Source organism: Capsella rubella, unplaced genomic scaffold, assembly GCF_000375325.1.
Source record: "Capsella rubella cultivar Monte Gargano unplaced genomic scaffold, Caprub1_0 scaffold_4, whole genome shotgun sequence".
In the NCBI taxonomy this organism is placed as follows: Eukaryota; Viridiplantae; Streptophyta; class Magnoliopsida; order Brassicales; family Brassicaceae; genus Capsella; species Capsella rubella.
This window is the reverse complement of record NW_006238920.1, coordinates 3,136,403-3,153,462: the sequence shown is the minus strand read 5'-3', so window position 1 is coordinate 3,153,462 and position 17,060 is coordinate 3,136,403. Positions and strand designations below refer to the sequence as shown.

The 17,060-nt window shown below is 37.8% G+C and overlaps 3 protein-coding genes and 1 long non-coding RNA gene across 6 annotated transcripts; 3 read left to right on the top strand and 1 right to left on the bottom strand.

The window, feature by feature from the left end:
• The first annotated feature begins 985 nt into the window (after positions 1 to 985).
• Positions 986 to 1,817, top strand: LOC111831180. The gene is made up of 2 exons (XR_002834404.1): positions 986 to 1,175; positions 1,610 to 1,817. It is a non-coding gene; the product is annotated as an uncharacterized LOC111831180 (long non-coding RNA).
• Positions 1,818 to 4,442: 2,625 nt separating this feature from the next.
• Positions 4,443 to 5,769, top strand: LOC111830946. The gene is made up of 2 exons (XM_023783834.1): positions 4,443 to 4,452; positions 4,583 to 5,769. Exons 1-2 carry the CDS (start codon positions 4,443 to 4,445, stop codon positions 5,767 to 5,769), a joined length of 1,197 nt encoding a protein of 398 aa, XP_023639602.1.
• A 3,329-nt stretch (positions 5,770 to 9,098) lies between these two features.
• LOC17887754 (polyadenylate-binding protein-interacting protein 7) lies at positions 9,099 to 13,251 on the top strand. 3 transcript variants are annotated; one of them, XM_006293848.2, is made up of 7 exons: positions 9,099 to 9,196; positions 9,736 to 9,808; positions 9,899 to 10,753; positions 11,263 to 11,713; positions 11,833 to 11,903; positions 12,274 to 12,398; positions 12,545 to 13,251. In XM_006293848.2, the coding sequence occupies exons 3-7, from the start codon at positions 9,971 to 9,973 to the stop codon at positions 12,837 to 12,839; spliced, it is 1,725 nt and encodes a 574-aa protein (XP_006293910.1). In that variant the 5' UTR covers positions 9,099 to 9,196; positions 9,736 to 9,808; positions 9,899 to 9,970; the 3' UTR covers positions 12,840 to 13,251. The 3 variants fall into 3 exon arrangements, with proteins under 3 accessions (XP_006293910.1, XP_006293907.1, XP_023639377.1); XM_006293845.2 differs by lacking the exon at positions 9,099 to 9,196 and adding an exon at positions 9,240 to 9,372; XM_023783609.1 differs by lacking the exon at positions 9,099 to 9,196 and adding an exon at positions 9,240 to 9,388.
• Positions 13,252 to 13,260: 9 nt separating this feature from the next.
• LOC17890299 lies at positions 13,261 to 17,054 on the bottom strand. Its single transcript, XM_006293945.2, has 10 exons — positions 16,648 to 17,054; positions 16,297 to 16,388; positions 16,019 to 16,121; positions 15,332 to 15,588; positions 15,112 to 15,243; positions 14,730 to 14,849; positions 14,441 to 14,566; positions 14,108 to 14,331; positions 13,768 to 13,921; positions 13,261 to 13,543 (listed from the first exon to the last, which is right to left on the bottom strand). Exons 1-10 carry the CDS (start codon positions 16,796 to 16,798, stop codon positions 13,325 to 13,327), a joined length of 1,578 nt encoding a protein of 525 aa, XP_006294007.1. The 5' UTR covers positions 16,799 to 17,054; the 3' UTR covers positions 13,261 to 13,324.
• Between the last annotated feature and the right edge of the window lie 6 nt (positions 17,055 to 17,060).

Below are 17,060 nucleotides of genomic sequence, written 5' to 3'. Positions count from 1 at the left end.
ATCGGAAGATGCATGTAAATTTCCATCATCCAGGTTCAGGCCTTCCGGTTTCGTGTTTCTCTGTCACTCAATCTAATACCATAAACCTTCAAACTCGGACTCATACTTACTACGCTTTCATAAAACAATTCAAAAAAACAGTCCTAACGTAACCTAGGAAGCGAAAAACTCAGTCCTAACGTAACTTAAAGTTGAAACTAATAAACAAACTCGTCCGGTTGATAAGACTTACTTTATTCGGTTAGTTTTGTCCCTTTTTGCCAAAATATGTAGAGAAACACGGCTCTCATATATTGTTACTCTTCTCACATATCTTTTTAGAAAAGTGACCTTTCTGTTAATACACTCTTATATATATTGCGTTAAAAAGTTGGGGTAGAGAGAGTAAGACTAGCATTATAAGGAAGAAGAAGAAAAACTGGTAGGGGGGAGAGAGAGAGAGAGAGAGAGAGAGAGAGAGAGAGAGAGAGAGAGAGAGAAGGGTTTCTGCAATTAGGTTAAATTATTAAAGGTAGAATTGTCTTTGTGCACAACAAAAATATATTTTTGAAAATCTTTTCCTACGTGGTATTTTTTTAAAGGTGCTCCCTAAAAAATCATTTTTTAAAATTGTCCATTTCTTCAACTATATTATTATTTAGTTAAATATATTCAACCAATCATTAATAAGAAATCTTATATAAATGGTCAAAACTCAAAAGTTATTAAATACATTAATATATTAATATATAAGTATATGCTTATATATAATTAAATAATGTAAAATTGTGAGAACCCGTTTTGCGGAGTGGTTTAAATTAATTAATTTGGCCACCTATGTCACCAATTGTAACACCCGTGTTCAAAAATAGGGGTGTCGATCAAAACCAACATTTTTCGGTTCATACCGGTTCAATTTAATTGCTGAATTAATTTGGCTGGTTTGGGGTTAACCTAGGATCGAGGTTTTAAAGGAAAAACTCGACATCAGTGCTTGTTCAGCCGCTTTTTTACTTCAAGAGAGAGAAAGAAAAGGGGTTCAAAGTTCCTTGATTTTTTGTGGGTTTTTGGAGAGATTTTGGGTTGTTCTTGAGAGTTGAGGCCAAGGAAAGGTAGATCTTGAGGTTGCGGTGTTAGGAGTGCTATGTGCTGTCTTAGATCAGCTGTTTTTTGTCACTGTTCATCTATTGCAAAAGGTGAGTGCGTGACCATGGTTTATCTGAGCATGTTAAACCTTACTTATGTGTATTTGATTGATTTGGATGGCTGGAAATTGTTTTGTGTGGCTTGTTTGTGTGTTTTGGTTGCTGTGTTTGCATGATTGAGTGTTAGGATTCATGGGTGGAGCTTTGGAGGTGGTAAAATCATTCTCTAGAGAGTTGAGAGGCGATTTATGGGTTTCTGCGGAGTCGGTATTGCTCGACACCAATTTCTGGACAGCTTTTTCTGAACAACAATTTATGTACAGCGAGTTGTTAGTGTCTTTTTATGCCTAGTTTGTGTTGATTGGTTAATCTTATGCATGTTGGTTTGGTTTAATATGCTTGTGCGTATAACCCAGTATATGGGAGGATCGCTTCACTGAGTATTTGTGATAATACTCACGCATCTCATTGCGTTTGTGGTGCAGGTAAAGATAAAGTGTGACTGTAGAATCTAGGCGAGGAGAAAAGAATGATCTGTTGGCTCGCTGGTTGTGTTGTGATTTTTATGTTATTGCATTGTTAGGTTGTTAGCTCTGGAATTTAGAAACATGTTAGGATGCTTTTCTATTTCTAGATGATGACTGGTTTGGATATTGTTGGAATGTTGGTTTAATGCAATTGGTTATTTGGATTGTTCGGTTGAGTCTTCCGCTAGTTCTTGTTGGTTTAATTATTTTAATTGGAATCGTTGGTTAAGTAATTAATGTTCGGTTTAATTAGTTTGATTGGGTTACTATGGTTAAGGTTGGCTTAAAGTGAATTAGTTTGGTTTAGTTGATTTAGTCGGTTTAAATTGATTTAATCCGGTTTGCATAAATTAAAAAAAAACGGGTCGGGTCTATTCAAAAATATAAAAAGCATTTTTAATAAAATTACAGAAAATAATTACGATTAATTTGAATGAATGCACACATTACATGATATTTACAAGAAAAAGGTTGTATAAATTTTAAGCTATATAATTTTTTGTTTAAACTTTTTAAAATATATAGTTTAACTAGTTTAAGAAAGAATAATTTTGAATTAAAATATTTAATGCATTTGAAACCAATGTGATTTAACTGAATGGAAAATATTAATAATCATTTTAATACAATTATAAGAAAACTACATAATTGTGTTGAATGGGACACAATTAATCTTCTCTTTGTGTGATAAGGATTGTAATTTACGAAAAATTAATTTTCTAATTGAAAATCTAAGTGCATTTAATATGGTTAAATTTTTATATGTATAACATTAAATATTTAAGTTTTATAAATATAATTCCCATGGATAGCACATTTTAAGTTTATTTTCCACAAATACCACAATTTTTATTTTTTCCAAAAATAACAACACATTTTTTATTTTTCCAAAAATACCATAAGCATACAAATCTGATTTACGAAGTTGTAGATTTTTTTTTTTTTGGGTTGTCTATTTATATTTAGGCTACATTTTTTGGGGGTAGGATTTAGTGTTTAGTATTTAGAAATTAGTTTTGAATGTTAAAAATGTTAGTTTTAGTTTTGTGGTATTTTTGGAAAAATGTATTTTAGTGGTATTTTTGGAAAAAGACTCATAATGGTATTTTTGGAAAATACCTATTTTAGAGGTATTTAATAAAATTCTTATGGTAGTTATATATTTTTTTTTTATGTGTTTGGTTATAGAATCTACATTACTAAGAATAAAGTTATGAGAACTAAAAGTGTTTGACACAAAAAGATGGTAGAATCAAATAAATGAAATATAAAATTGAATATTTATGTATCCCAACAAACAATATATTTGTTTGATTATTTTGCTGTTTTATTTATAGTTTATAGATTATCTTGCTATATTTAATTTGTTTGATTTTTTTTTTTTTGTCAACACCAAACTCATATAGATTAGCTTAAATAAGCCAATTGGGGGGACAATTGTTAACAAACTTAACCAAATGCGGAATAGAACGTACATTACGTGCCAGACTATCCGCTTTTACATTCGCATTACGAGGAATAAGAGATAAAGAAAAGGTTGAGAATTCTTCCCTATCGCTATCAATATCCTTCAGGTATACAGAGAAAGCCGGCCACTCGGAAGGGGAAGACACCATCTTCACCAAGTCGGAGCAGTCTGTTTGAAACTCGACATCTCTGAAATCATGGCCTATCATACAACGCACCGCCCACATCAGTGCTTCTACTTCTGCATGCAGAGGAGAAAGACTTCTACGAGGGTTCGAAGCTCCCATAAACGTGGAGTCATCCTGCGAACATTGACAAAACCATCCTAATCCCGCATTCTTATCCGTTTCTTTCCATGATCCGTCAATAAAGCAATGGTATCCTGAAAATACAGAAGATAAGGTAATCTGTCGCCGTGGTAGGAAAAGTCCCGGCACCAAGTTCACCGTGGAGGTTCCCAGATCTTCAATCTGAGCTACCTGCCAAGCACCCGCCTCCGTTATTGCAACCCGAGTCACCTCTTGAAAACATTGATCTTGATTTTTAAACACTTTTGCATTTCTTGCTTTCCAAATATACCATAATAGCCAAGGAAAGGGGCCACCTTGCCCATCTCTTAAAGATAACCTTAAGAGATAATCCATATTAGCGTATAATGATCCTGAAGGAAAATGATTTGAGCCCAGCAGGATATGATCCAATGCCCAAGATTGCCTAGCAGGCGGACACTCAAACATCACATGGTTTACCGTTTCCACCAGAACACCACATCGTAGACAACTTTGATCACAGTTTATACCTCTATTCTTCAAATTAACCAAAACCGAGATACACCCTGTCAGCAGTTGCCACATAAAATGTTGAATTTTCGGTGGACACCGTACTTTCCAGATTCCTGCAATCAGAGGAATTATATCCGGTCCACTCACCTGAGGGATCAAAATGCCGGGGTCAGGTAACCGCGCTGTATGATACCCTGATTTCACCGTGTATTTTCCATTTTTCGTGAAATGCCAACCAATAGTATCCAAAGATGGAATATTACCTATAGGGATAGCACTAATCAGTTCCACATCAGTTGGAGCAAAATTTTCCTGAAGCACATCTATCTTCCAAGAGTTAGATGTACGATCCAATAATTGTTGAATATGTAATGAAGGGTCCATAACGGCCCCATTACTTAAAGCTGGTCTCGGGAATTGAGCTGGGATCCAAGGATCGGTCCACACTGAAATTGTGTGGCCTTCCCCAACTCTTTTAATAAGTCCTCTATTAACCAGAGATCTAGCTGACATAATACTCCGCCAACAATAAGAAGGTGAGTATGACCGTAGGTTGTCCATAGGATTGGAGTTCCGATAATATCTGCTTTTAAAAACTTTTGCAAACAGAGATTATGGTACCTCCATCAGCCACCAAAGTTGCTTAGCTAGTTTTGGGCGGAGCCGACTTTCCGGTGTGTAGGAGAAGATTTGGGGAAGGTTCACGCAATCGATATTGACGCGGGACGTGTTCGGGTGTCGATAGACGGGTTCAAGCCTCTGGCTTTTGAGTCGGTTGTAGAAATTGAGTCGGGTATCGAATTTCCGGTTACACTTCGGTACGAGCGACTCTTCGGGTACTATCGCCTCTGTTCAAGTTTGTGTCATGATGAGGATTACTGCGGATTGGTTATAAATGAGGTAGCTGTGCGCCCTCCCTCGTCTTCTCGGGATGAAGGGGACAAAAGGAGTCAAAGGTATAGAGGTGCGGTCGGGGCGTATAGGAGACGTGGGTCTGACCATGAGGGTAAACAGCGGGAGCCGAGTAGAGGAAGGGAGAGTGGTGCTGAGTCCCGAGGCGAGGGTGGTCAGAGACATCACGGGAACAACCATGAACATCGAAGCCGGTCTGGTCTTTTTCGCGGTGAACCATCAAACCGGACCCGGAGGTACACTAGTTATGCGGCCCTTAATGCCCATCGTAGAACAGAGATTGATGTGGTGACAGGGGAGATAGGCATTGTGGAGCCACATGAGAGGCATGCGGTTGATCCTCAATCTAAGAAGGTGAGGAAGGCTTTTTTCCATGAAACGGTGACGAATGCGGGTGTTGAGGAGGAGGAAGGATTGAGTGGGCTGGCGGCTGTGGAGGAAAAGGAAGAAGTTCGGGTCCAGACGGGTGCAGCTGCAGAGGAGAACCAACCAGAAGTGGACAGTCCACAGGAGCAAGAGGAACAAATGATGGTGGCGACTAGTGATGCTTTGGTTCTTTCCCTAGGAGACGTGGTGAATCCAACTGATGAGCAAGGGTATGAGGATGATTCTGGTCAGTTAGGGGAATGGGCAATTGATCCAATGGAAACTGAGGTGTTGGAAGCGGATAGTGGGGAAGCTTTTGTGACATCACTTGAAGAGTTGGCTCTTGTTGCGGATGGTGAAGACGACGAAACCAAGAAGAAGCAAGATGTTGAGAAAGGAAGACGTGGGAAGAATGTCGCTTTGGCTGGTGCCAGCTCAGAAAAGAGGATTGCCAATATGGTTTCGACACCAAGAAAGAGATCGGCTCCAAAGTCAACTCAAACCGAGGAGGCCGATAACCCGAAGAACCGGGAGTTGGACAAAGGGGGTAATGGTGGCCCTAAACCACCAAAACCAAAGGGTAATAAATGAGGGTACTAAGTTGGAATTGCCAAGGGTTGGGGAACAAGGCGACTATCGGTTATCTCCGGGATCTATGGAAGAAACATCGGCCGGATTTTTTATTTTTATCGGAAACTAAGCAATCTTCTCTATTTTTAGAACAATTTCGTTGTCATTTGGGTTATAGTAATGTAGTAACGGTTTATCCTATTGGTTGTAGTGGTGGTTTGGCTCTTTTTTATAATAATAATAATAATAATTTTAATGTTTCAATCTTATTCAAATCTAATCGGTTAATTGATGTTGAAGCAACTTTTAAAAATCATGTGATTTACATGACCTTTGTTTATGGCGATCCGGTTCCACGAAAAAGAGATTTGGTTTGGGAGCGCTTAACACGGTTTGGATTAAACCGCTCTTCTCCATGGTTTTTAATTGGAGACTTTAACGAAATAACGGGTAACCATGAAAAGCGTGGTGGTATGTTACGGCATGCCTCCTCTTTTGTTGACTTTAATGGGATGATAAGTAATTGTGGATTGCTAGAGTTTCCTCATATAGGGGATTGGTTATTTTGGAGGGTTTGGCGTGATAAGAAACCAATTCGATGCAGACTAGATAAGGCTCTAGGTAATGCGGATTGGCACGATATTTTTTCGGATACTGTTTTGGAGTATTTGCCGATGGTTGGCTCGGATCATAAACCAGTCTTGGCTGTTGTGGCTCAACAAAATGTGCGTCGGCGGTGATGTTTCATGTTTGATAAACGGTGGGTTGGGAAGGAAGGGCTTCTTGAGACTATTGAACATGGTTGGAATGGTCTATCTGAACACCGAACGGCAGGGTTCATTGATAAACTGGTTAACTATAGACATAAAATATCTCAATGGAGGAAAACACAGGTTCCTTACGGTCGGGAATCCATTGAAGAATTGAAAAAGAAACTCGTTGAGGCTCAAGAAAAGGATACTAGTACACCAGAGGAGGTTTATGATTTAACGGTTCGATTACGGAACGCTCACAAGGATGAGGAGATTTATTGGCAACAGAAAAGTCAAAGTCGGTGGATGCGTGTTGGTTATAGGAATTCTAAGCATTTTCACGCACAAACAAAAATCCGTCGGGCTAGAAACCGATTAGTTGGATTATTTGATAATAATAATGTTTGGTCATCGGAAGAGAAAGCGGTGTGTAAGATAGCAGAGGATTACTTTTCAAATCTGTTTACTACGAGTGATCCCACTGATTTTGAGGAGGCTTTGGAAGAGCTGCCAACGGTGATTACGGAGGAAGTAAATGATTTTCTTACGGCGACGGCTACGGAGGAGGAGGTGCGTAGTGCGTTATTTATGATGCATCCAGACAAAGCACCAGGTCCAGACGGGATGACTGCTTTATTTTTCCAAAAGGCATGGGCGGTGGTCAAGGAAGACCTAACTTCTCTGGTTAATTCCTTTTTTCGGGATGGTATTTTTGATAAACGGTTAAATAAAACGAATCTCTACTTGATTCCAAAAGTGGAACGCCCTACTAGAATGACAGAGCTGCGACCAATTAGCTTATGTAATGTGGGGTATATGGTAATTTCCAAAGTTTTATGTCAACGTCTGAAGAAGGTTTTACCACTAATTATTTCGGATACCCAATCTGCTTTTGTGGCGGGACGGTTAATATCGGACAATATATTAACAGCCCAGGAAATGTTTCACGGGTTACGTACCAATGCCTCTTGTAAGAGTACTTTCCTGGCTATTAAAACGGATATGAGTAAGGCTTATGATAGAGTGGAATGGGCTTTCCTTGATAGGCTTCTGCGTAAGTTTGGTTTTACCGATAAATGGGTTTCGTGGATCATGTTCTGTGTATCTTCTGTTGAATATAGTATACTCATTAATGGTCATGTGCAAGGTTTTATACGCCCAGGAAGGGGTTTACGATAGGGAGATCCGCTATCCCCATATCTGTTTATTTTATGTACTGAGGTATTAATTGCAAATGTTCGGAAGGCGAAAACGAATAAGTTGATAACTGGGATTAAGGTGGCGAATAAGTGTCCGCCAATCACTCATCTCTTGTTTGCAGATGGTAGTTTGTTTTTTTGCAAGGCAAATAAGGATCAATGTGCGGTTATATTGGATATCTTAAAGCAGTATGAGCGGGTTTCTGTGCAACAGATTAATTTTCAGAAATCTGTAATTCAATTTGGGCATAAAATAGATCCTACTATCAAAGCGGAAGCAATTCTGGGGATTACCACTTTGGGGGGGGGGGGTATGGGATCTTACCTGGGGCTACCAGAGAGTTTAGGCGGAGCAAAAACGAAGGTATTCTCCTTTGTCAGAGATAAGCTGGACAAGCATATTAATGGCTGGGCGGCAAAGTTGCTATCAAAGGGGGGTAAGGAGGTGATGATTAAATCTGTGGCATCAGTGCTGCTGACATATGTTATGTCGTGCTTTCGTCTTCCGAAAACAATCACAGCGAAACTAACCAGTGCAGTGGCAAATTATTGGTGGAGCCCGAATGGTCATACAGGTGGCATGCATTGGCGTTCTTGAGATAAGTTATGTTCGAGTAAAAAGATGGGAGGTTTAGGTTTCCGGGATATTAATGATTTTAATTTGTTTGATTATTTATTTAATTATCTTTATTATTCTCAGTGTTTTTTTTTTAAATTTGAAACTTTTTCTAATGGCATTTCAATGTAAATTCTTACAATTTATAAGATTATTTTTATTTGTATACTTCTTAATTAATGTAGTAGGATAATAGAGCCGATAATAATTTTGAAACATACAAGATATTTTGTACTTAAATTTCCTAAAATATTTGTAAAATACCATTTACCTAGCCTATAACAATTTTTTCATTCAACATTTTTTAAAAATATATGTTATCTTGAAAATCTTTAAAAACTCACAGCCTAAACTAATTAATATAACTTAAATTTTCCCTTTATGGTTTAACTTTAATTTTTGCTTCCTCATTCTTCTACTAATTTAATTAACTGATTTAACTTTTCTATGAGTTTAATTACCCTAAATCTTCAGTAATAACTAATAAGGATCTAACTATTTTTAACCACTCACATTTTTCTAGCTAAAACTTTTGTCTCTTTCATCTCAATTAGTGAAAAATACAGTGAACAAAAATCCATAACAAAATTAAAAAAAAAAAAACCCCATTTTTAGAAGAAAAAGTTAGTCTAATAAAAGCCAAACTCTTACAATTAGGCCCTTAATGATAAGTATTAATTAAATTAGTCTAATAAAAGCTAATAGATTTGAGCAATTAAAAAAGAAAAAGGTCAAATCCGAGAGAGAGGCACAAGGTTTGGTGTCTTGTTTAATAAAAAATCTTGTGGTATAGCTCGTGTTACAGCTTTAGCCCAAACAACACCATAGAGAGAGAGAAGAAGACGACGCTTACCCCAAAACTCGAATCCCTAGGAGAAGAGGTAAACTAAGCTCTCTCCCGATTACCCCAAACTGCAAATTTCTCATCTCTCTCTCTCTCTCTCTCTCTCTCTCTCTCTTCTTCTTCTTCTTTATCTTGTTTTCCGCAGCCTTTACTTTTTCTTTTACCTCTGATCTTTGTTATCTTCCATGGATCCATTCTATTTCTTCACTAAAGGTTCTCTCTTTCTTAAGTAAACTACAAATCTCTCCTTGATTTTGCTAACTTTCTTAAGTAAACTACAAATCTCTCCTTGATTTTGCTAAAGTTTTCATCTTTCTTGGTTCTTTTTGTGTGGTTTGAATTGAATGAATCTCAAATCTGGTTCTTTTTTTTTATGGGTTTGGTTAAAAATCTTGTCTTTTGAAAACGGTTTGTTTATTTCAGTTAGATATGTTCTCTTTTAGGAATTTTGTATTTGGGTTTCAATTTGGGGGTTTTATATGTTGTCTACTAAGAACTGTGAGTAGCTTTTGCATTATCATAAAAGCTGCAATGCTTTTGACTTATGAATTTGTATCTTTTTGTTTCTTGTTTTAGGTTGGTGAGATGAATTGAGAGTTTAGTCCACGCACGTGTATCTATTGCCCTCAGGTGCTTGTTACTTATCTGAGTAAGTTTACTGATTAAAGCAAACTATTTTGCAGGTTTCTTTTTCTGAGTAGTTTGAGTTATATAAAAAAGCTAACTTCTTTTTTTGCAGGTTTTGGATTTTTTAAAAAGAAGTCTTTTTTGTTTTGGCTGGATAGTATTTTTATTACCATTTTGTTGAAGAATGAGCTTAACCAAGAAATCAAGTGATCCAAAGCTAAGTGGTACTAGTATCAAGCCAACAACTTTGAACCCTCATGCTGCTGAGTTTGTTCCGTTTACACTACGGTCTCCTTCATCTGGAAGTACAAGCACTTTGGATGCTGCTACGTCTAGGCTTTTAGCTTCCTCTAGCTCTGTAGGGAAAGCTGTTCTTGATCGAACTGAATCGTCTGTGTCGCATCACTCTGATGAAGAAGCACGTCAGTTCTGGAGTCACCAACTTCCTGATGATTTAACTCCGGATTTCGGGTTAATGACTCAAGATGAAAATTCTTATGGATCTGGGAGTTTGTCGTTAGCTGGCTTATCGTTGTATGATGGTAACGAAGCTGAAAAGTTTCCTTCTCCTGGTGGAGGATACGGATTTTCTGACCAAACTGGATTAGGTTCTCATACCGCTAATGGTAATAGCTTGGCTGAGAAGAGTAGATATCCCATTTCTTCATTTGGGGAAGATCCTCAGCGGCCGAGTTTCATGCAAATGAGTCCAAAGCCTTGGGATAAGCAAATCATGAATGCCGAGCAGCTAATTGGGAATGACAGGGAAAGAAACCCTTTCAGTGGGAACTCTCGGCATGGCTTCGTTAACGACATCATCACTGAGAGTCCAGGGGAAATGGAAGTCAACCCTGTGGATTTTCTTGCTTCTCAGTTCCCTGGATTTGCCGCTGAAAGTTTAGCAGAAGTTTATTTTGCTAATGGGTGTGATTTGCAGTTGACAGTTGAGATGCTTACTCAGCTTGAGGTATTCATTCTCCTAGTCAATATATGGCAAACCTTTCGGTGGTGTTTCATTATCTTATGATGTTATAGGCAATGTGCGTTTCCAAATATTTGTTCTTGTGCGTTTCTTTCAAATATTGGCCGTTTGACAAATATTCTGAATTCCCTGGCTATGCAACCCATTATTCCTCGTGAACTAATGGTTCAATGTAGATTCAAATGAAATTACGGGCTAGAGTGGTGATTATTGGAAAGCTATCTCTTTTATGTATTAATTTGACAGAGACATGGTAGTTGCCCATGATACCTTGAAAAAAGTAGGATCTGTGCCTGAAATATAGAAGAGTACAGATCTTGTCTAATCTTATTGTTTAATTTACTGGATGGTGTCGTCCTTTTTATTAGCTGTTATGTCTAATCTTATTGTTTTGCTATTTTATGTATGTTTCTTTCCTGTTGAAGATATGACTGTGTGTTTATATGCTTCTCATTCAAGTGATCTTGTTGTTAACTTCCATCGTTTAACTGTAGCTACAAGTGGATGGTGGCTTGAATCAGAACATGAGCCCTAAGACTTATGCTGCGCCTAGTCTTAGTCCTATGGATTTTCCTGCTCTAAGCATCTCAAATAGCCATGGTATTCCTGCCCAGTTTGGTGGGGATGATTTGCAACAAACTGGAAATCATTACCAATCTCCTGAAAAAGATAACATGTTCTTCTTCAAGTCGGGACCATCAGTATCTCAGCCTGGTGCAATCGATTATGTTTCTGCTGTCAGGAAGTTAGCATCTCAGGATTCTGGTATGTGGAAATATGAACGCAGTGATTCGGCAGACTCATCCATTGGCACAAGCAGAAATTCTCATGCTTCAGCTGGTGCTTACAAAAGTGGCCGTGGGAGGAGTATATATTCAGATAAGCTGCAAAGTCGAGCTCAGACTCGCCCTGCTCCTGTCTGGGTGGAAACCGGGGATGCAGTTGGTAAATTTCTTCTTTTGATTCAGATAACTATCTCTGTCTTGTTATACATTTGCTTAGAATAATGTTATCTAATTGGACAACATTGTATTTCTGGCTCTCTTTGTCATGGGAATGAACAGGGAATATGTATTCTGACTTACGCGAGGAAGCACGTGACTATGCACGTCTGCGGAATGTTTACTTTGAACAGGTATAATCCACTTGTAAATGTCATTTTTGCTCATTTATGTGGCCTCTATTTTTCTGAAGACTATCTGGCTATGGTTTTTTGTGCATACCATCTGGTCTATTAACTGTTAAGGCCGTGTAGTGGGGCCTTACCTTATCTCTATTGTCCAGATTGATTTAAGAAAAAAAACAATACTTAGGATATATGAGGCACTGGTCCATAAGTATTTCGAGTCTTATTTGCAATTTAAGATGATAGTTGATAAAGCCATTTCTGTTGATGATGAGGTTTTCACCAGTTTTATCACTTCCGACGTCATCTTATTAACTTGTTATCTTTCTGTGTTAGTCACGTACGCTCAATATTCTATGTTACTTCTGGTTGAGCGTAGGCACGGCAAGCATACCTTGTTGGCAATAAGGCCTTAGCTAAAGAACTAAGTGTCAAGGGACAGTTGCATAACATGCAAATGAAGGCTGCTCATGGGAAAGCACAAGAAGCCATTTATCGCCAGAGGTTTGACTTCTTTACCTTGCAGCACTGCATCTCCTTCTGACATGATCTTTTATACCAAACACACACTGCTATTCCATAAACGAAAAACAACACTCTTGTTCCCAGTATCTCTGTTCTAACCTGCCTATGAGCAATAAATGAAATAGGAACCCGGTGGGTCAAGGAAACGGTAGAGGGAATGAGAGAATGATAGACTTGCATGGGTTACATGTGAGTGAAGCTCTTCAGGTGTTGAAGCACGAACTGAGTGTATTGAGGAGCACAGCTCGAGCAACGCAAGAGAGACTTCAGATTTACATATGTGTAGGTACTGGCCACCACACAAGGGGTTCCCGCACTCCGGCTAGACTCCCAGTTGCTGTACAGCGCTACCTACTCGAAGAAGAAGGCCTTGACTATTCTGAGCCTCAGGCCGGTCTCCTTAGAGTCATCATATACTGACAGAGAAAAGCCAGGTACTTATATAGGATACACGACGGGAAAAGAAAACAAAAAAAAAAAGGAAAAGTGACCACGCTATTCATTTTGTTGTATCTGTTCTGTACATGGGGAGAGAGAGAGAAGAAACTAGCTGAAAATGAAGAAGGAAAAAAAAAGTGTTAGGAAAGAGATCTGCAAGAAGGAAGGAATGAAGGCGTATGCATAAAATGTTTAGGTTTGTTCAGTTAATACTTTTTGTAGCATCAGAGGATCAATCAGACCTCTTTCTATCTTTTTGTCGGGATTTATACGATGTTTTGTTGATTCTCTGTGCTTTTTTACAGTTTTACTCTATATGCTATACTCCTTTCTTCTGGAAATTCTCATATTTGTAATTTTCTTAGATTCAATGTGCATCACTAAGTTTTGAATTCATGAGTCATAAAGGGAAAAGTTTGTACTTTAAAGCATATAGCTTGTTCCAATTTTGTATTGTAAAAGAGACATCAAGCTCTAATCATGAGCTCATAAACATTACTGTTGTTCTCTCCATTCACACGCTTAAGCATTTCAAAACTTTTCCTGCTTCCCAGTAACTCTATTCTTGGGAAAACCATGCATCCTTCATCTGATGTCTCTCTGCTGCAATACACTGTTCTTAGACGGTCAGCGTGCCTCGAGTCTGTGTGAATCGCAACCTCTATTTCATGATCCGACAAGTTCTCCTGTAGAATCAATACAAACAAGGAAGAAGTATCTGATTATTCTGGAGTTTAATTAGTTACTCATAAATTCCTAACTAAGATAAAGAGATTGATTTGGGAAACTTCAACCATTTAGCTACCTAAATTTATAACAAATGACTTACTCTACCCATACATAGCAACTAGAAGGAACTGAAACAAAGGAATTGGCCATTTGAATTGTAGATTCATCTAGATAGTTATACCTGATAAAAAATGTGGATATAGTCTAAGATTTGCAAGCATGTAAAACCGTTATCACTGAAATAGGTCCGTGAAGAAGGTCCCATCTCCGAGAACCGATCAGTTGGAAATAGAATTGTAAGGAAGCTGTCTTTAAATATCACTTCCGTCTTCTCACTGCAGAAGAACACCCCAGAACAAAAAATATAGTTGACCACAGTGAGATATCTCCTCAGTTGCAACAATTGTAACAATGGAAAGTAGTAGGCTATCAATGGACGCAATTTAACTTCTTTGTGAATCATGCAACATGCAAACACTAAAAAATGAAGTAAAAAAGTCGTACGAAGAGCAAAACCGTACATCTCTGTGAGTGCTCTGGTTGAGTTTGAAAAAGAAGCCACTGGATCTAACCCATTATCTTCTTTCTCTTCTTGTGCAACAGAAGGCTGAGGTTCACTGATGTTACCACTGCTGCTGCAAGAATCAGTAAAAATAGTGGCAGTTGAAGCTGCTTCAGATATTGTCCAACAAATATTCTCCAGCAGGCTGTTCTGTGTTATGCGTCTTATTGGGTTTTGACAAGTCTATGAGACATCCAACAAGAGAATAGGCAATAAAATTCAGACACTATCAGCTGAAACAAAATCTTTAAGGTCAATTCAGACTTCAGGAAGTAAGAAGATCATCAGTTACCTGCATGTGGCGAGTACGCCGTCTCCTAACCCCGGTTTTAGCTATATCTACAGTCTCTTTCCTTTGTTGTTTTGATTTACTTTTAAATTTAGTAGCATCTTGAGAATTACCTTCCCCACAAGTTTTCTGTGACAATTTATATAGAAAGCTTGCAATTAATACTCTCATCACTTAAGATTACAAGATGGGACAATAAAAACCATTAAGCCTAATTACATGTAAGGATAGAGAATGGACAGTAACTTGTGAAGACAGTACATAAAACACACTATAAAAAAAAATTAAGTACCTCCTTTGTAGAACCATCTTCAAAGTTTTCAAGCATTAATCCTAACTGTCGGGCTAAATCAGGTGACATATGAACAAGTCTTTGTCGATGTCTCTCCACTGTTTTTAGAACCCATAGTGGCTGATGCAAACAAACAAACAATAGCAAGCATGTTTAGGTCATCATGAAACAAATCTGTTACTCAACTAGAACTATCTTTCTCATCTAGCTCACTAATCACTATGGTCAATTGTATGACGAAGTAACAGAGCAATCAGGAGGCATTTGACATGGGATTGAGTATCAAATTCTCCACATTTTCATAGAGAATCAAAACAAACGGAAGTACACCTTCTGGAGAATGCATTACACTTATACAATAATGACATAAAGAAGAACTCACTGAGACAATAGTTTTAGCATGGCCAAGATATCTCGGGATAGAAGCACCTTCACACACAACAAGACTTGCATTGCAACCAATAAACCATGAATCAATGACCTTTGCTCCTTGCTCTCCAGCAACCTTTAACACCTAAACAGACCACATTCTATTTAAAGAGACTCATAGAAAAAAGTACAATCTGGCCAACAAGTTGAAAGCACCCAATGAGGTAAATTACCTTAAGCCGGAGTTCATCTGAAATGTCTGAATCAACATACATGCAATGGTCAGCAAGAGTCATGTCAACACTAGTGCCAGATTCTGTTCCAATAGAAGATACTTGGTGGTCCTTTGTTGATGTGCCAAAACGTACAGCTTGCTGAATTTGCCGTGGACGACAAATAGGTTCTAGATCAAATGCCGGGATCAGATCATCCACCTTTTCGCTATTTTGTCCAAGTTGTTTAACATTGTAAAGTGATTCGCTCATCCTGACTACAACATTACAAAATATCAAGGTCAGCTTTAACTTCAGAAACACATAACCTTATAACCTTTTTAAAATACCCGTGAGCTCTCTTTTCCAAAGTTAATTTGCTCCAATTGAGTTTAATACACTAATAACCAAACTGAGGCTATTCACACTATCCTTATATCATGTTGATGAAATATCACAGAATATCTCTAGCAAACTAGAAGCAGCCAATGTAGGACTGACGACTACAAGGCTATTATTCTTCTAACATGAAAGTTGAAAGAGTCAAAAAATAGTCAAGGGTCCATGAATATGCTAGCAAAGCTTTCACAAATTTGTACTGCTACTAAACTGAGGCAGTAACCAGCAAAACTGAATGGTCAAATGTATTGATACCAACTCTCTGGCTAAACCAATCTGGAAATAATTTAAAGATGCATAAAAGCTTACAGTTTCTCTTGACGCTATCTACAAACCAACCAATTGTAACAACAAAGAGACCTTTTCTTGCTCCATGTTTCAAAGTATGCTCAAACTTACGTCCACATGAGCTGTAAGTTTTCGTTAAGCATCACATAAACCACCATGAAAATGTAACCAAACGACTATAAACTATTATCTAAAAGAAACGCTTTAGAAGTACAGGATCATGTTGGTTGTGTAGTCAAAAACCAAAACACTACAACAAATTGCAACAAAGATGAACAGAACTGAGAAAAAAAGGATATCTGAACGACCAAATGAGTACATCCCATGTGTAGGTGAGGACTGTACTCGCCTCCAAGTCTCTCTGTCGCTTCCTTGACTTGCTTTCTCGCATCTGCAAAGAACAAGCAACACAACATATCATAACATCAAATCCCAATTTTTAAACATATAAACCAAAGTTCTAAATAACAACAAGATCACAACAGCACCCTCCTATAAAAAGTCTCTAAATACAGTATCGAAGTTATCAAATTTAAAGATTGGTGAACATAAATCTCCAAACTTCAGCCTATTGCCAAAGAATGAAACTTTAAAGATGGATGAACATAAAAATTGAAACTTTCTGATTGAAAAGGGAACAAAGTCTCAACCTTTGGATAAACCAGTGACACAAATGACAAGAGAAGAGAAGGGTCCATTGAACTGAGACATTGGAAGAGGAGGAGATTGAGAAACAGGGAACAATTTAGAACAACCCTTTGAATCAATCAGACAAACACTTCTTTTCCTGAGAGCACCCATTGTAATACTTCATGAACAAACCAAACACCAATCTCAGCTTTCTTATAAACGCATAATTCAAAAAACGGAATCATTGCAGAAAGAGTAACAAAAGAATCAAAATCAAAAGGAAGTCACTTTCTCAGAGGAAAAAAAAAGAAATCGGGGAATGTAAGAAGAAGCATGAAAAGGATTCAAAGGTTTGGTTTTTTTTTTTAGGGTTTAGTGATTGTGGAGAAAATGGTGCTTTAGGCTTTAAGCTTTAGGCTTTAAGCTTTAGGCT

Bases quoted from the DNA above. Each gene is read 5' to 3' on its own strand.
- LOC17887754 (XM_006293848.2), top strand. From the start codon at position 9,971: ATGAGCTTAACCAAGAAATCAAGTGATCCAAAGCTAAGTGGTACTAGT. The intron at 11,714-11,832 runs GTAAATTTCTTC...GGGAATGAACAG, and splicing joins GGAAACCGGGGATGCAGTTG to GGAATATGTATTCTGACTTA. The intron at 11,904-12,273 runs GTATAATCCACT...GGTTGAGCGTAG, and splicing joins GGAATGTTTACTTTGAACAG to GCACGGCAAGCATACCTTGT.
- LOC17890299 (XM_006293945.2), bottom strand. From the start codon at position 16,798: ATGGGTGCTCTCAGGAAAAGAAGTGTTTGTCTGATTGATTCAAAGGGT. The intron at 15,589-16,018 runs GTAAGCTTTTAT...GTAATGTTGTAG, and splicing joins AGATAGCGTCAAGAGAAACT to TCAGGATGAGCGAATCACTT. The intron at 13,544-13,767 runs GTATAACTATCT...TTGATTCTACAG, and splicing joins ATATCCACATTTTTTATCAG to GAGAACTTGTCGGATCATGA.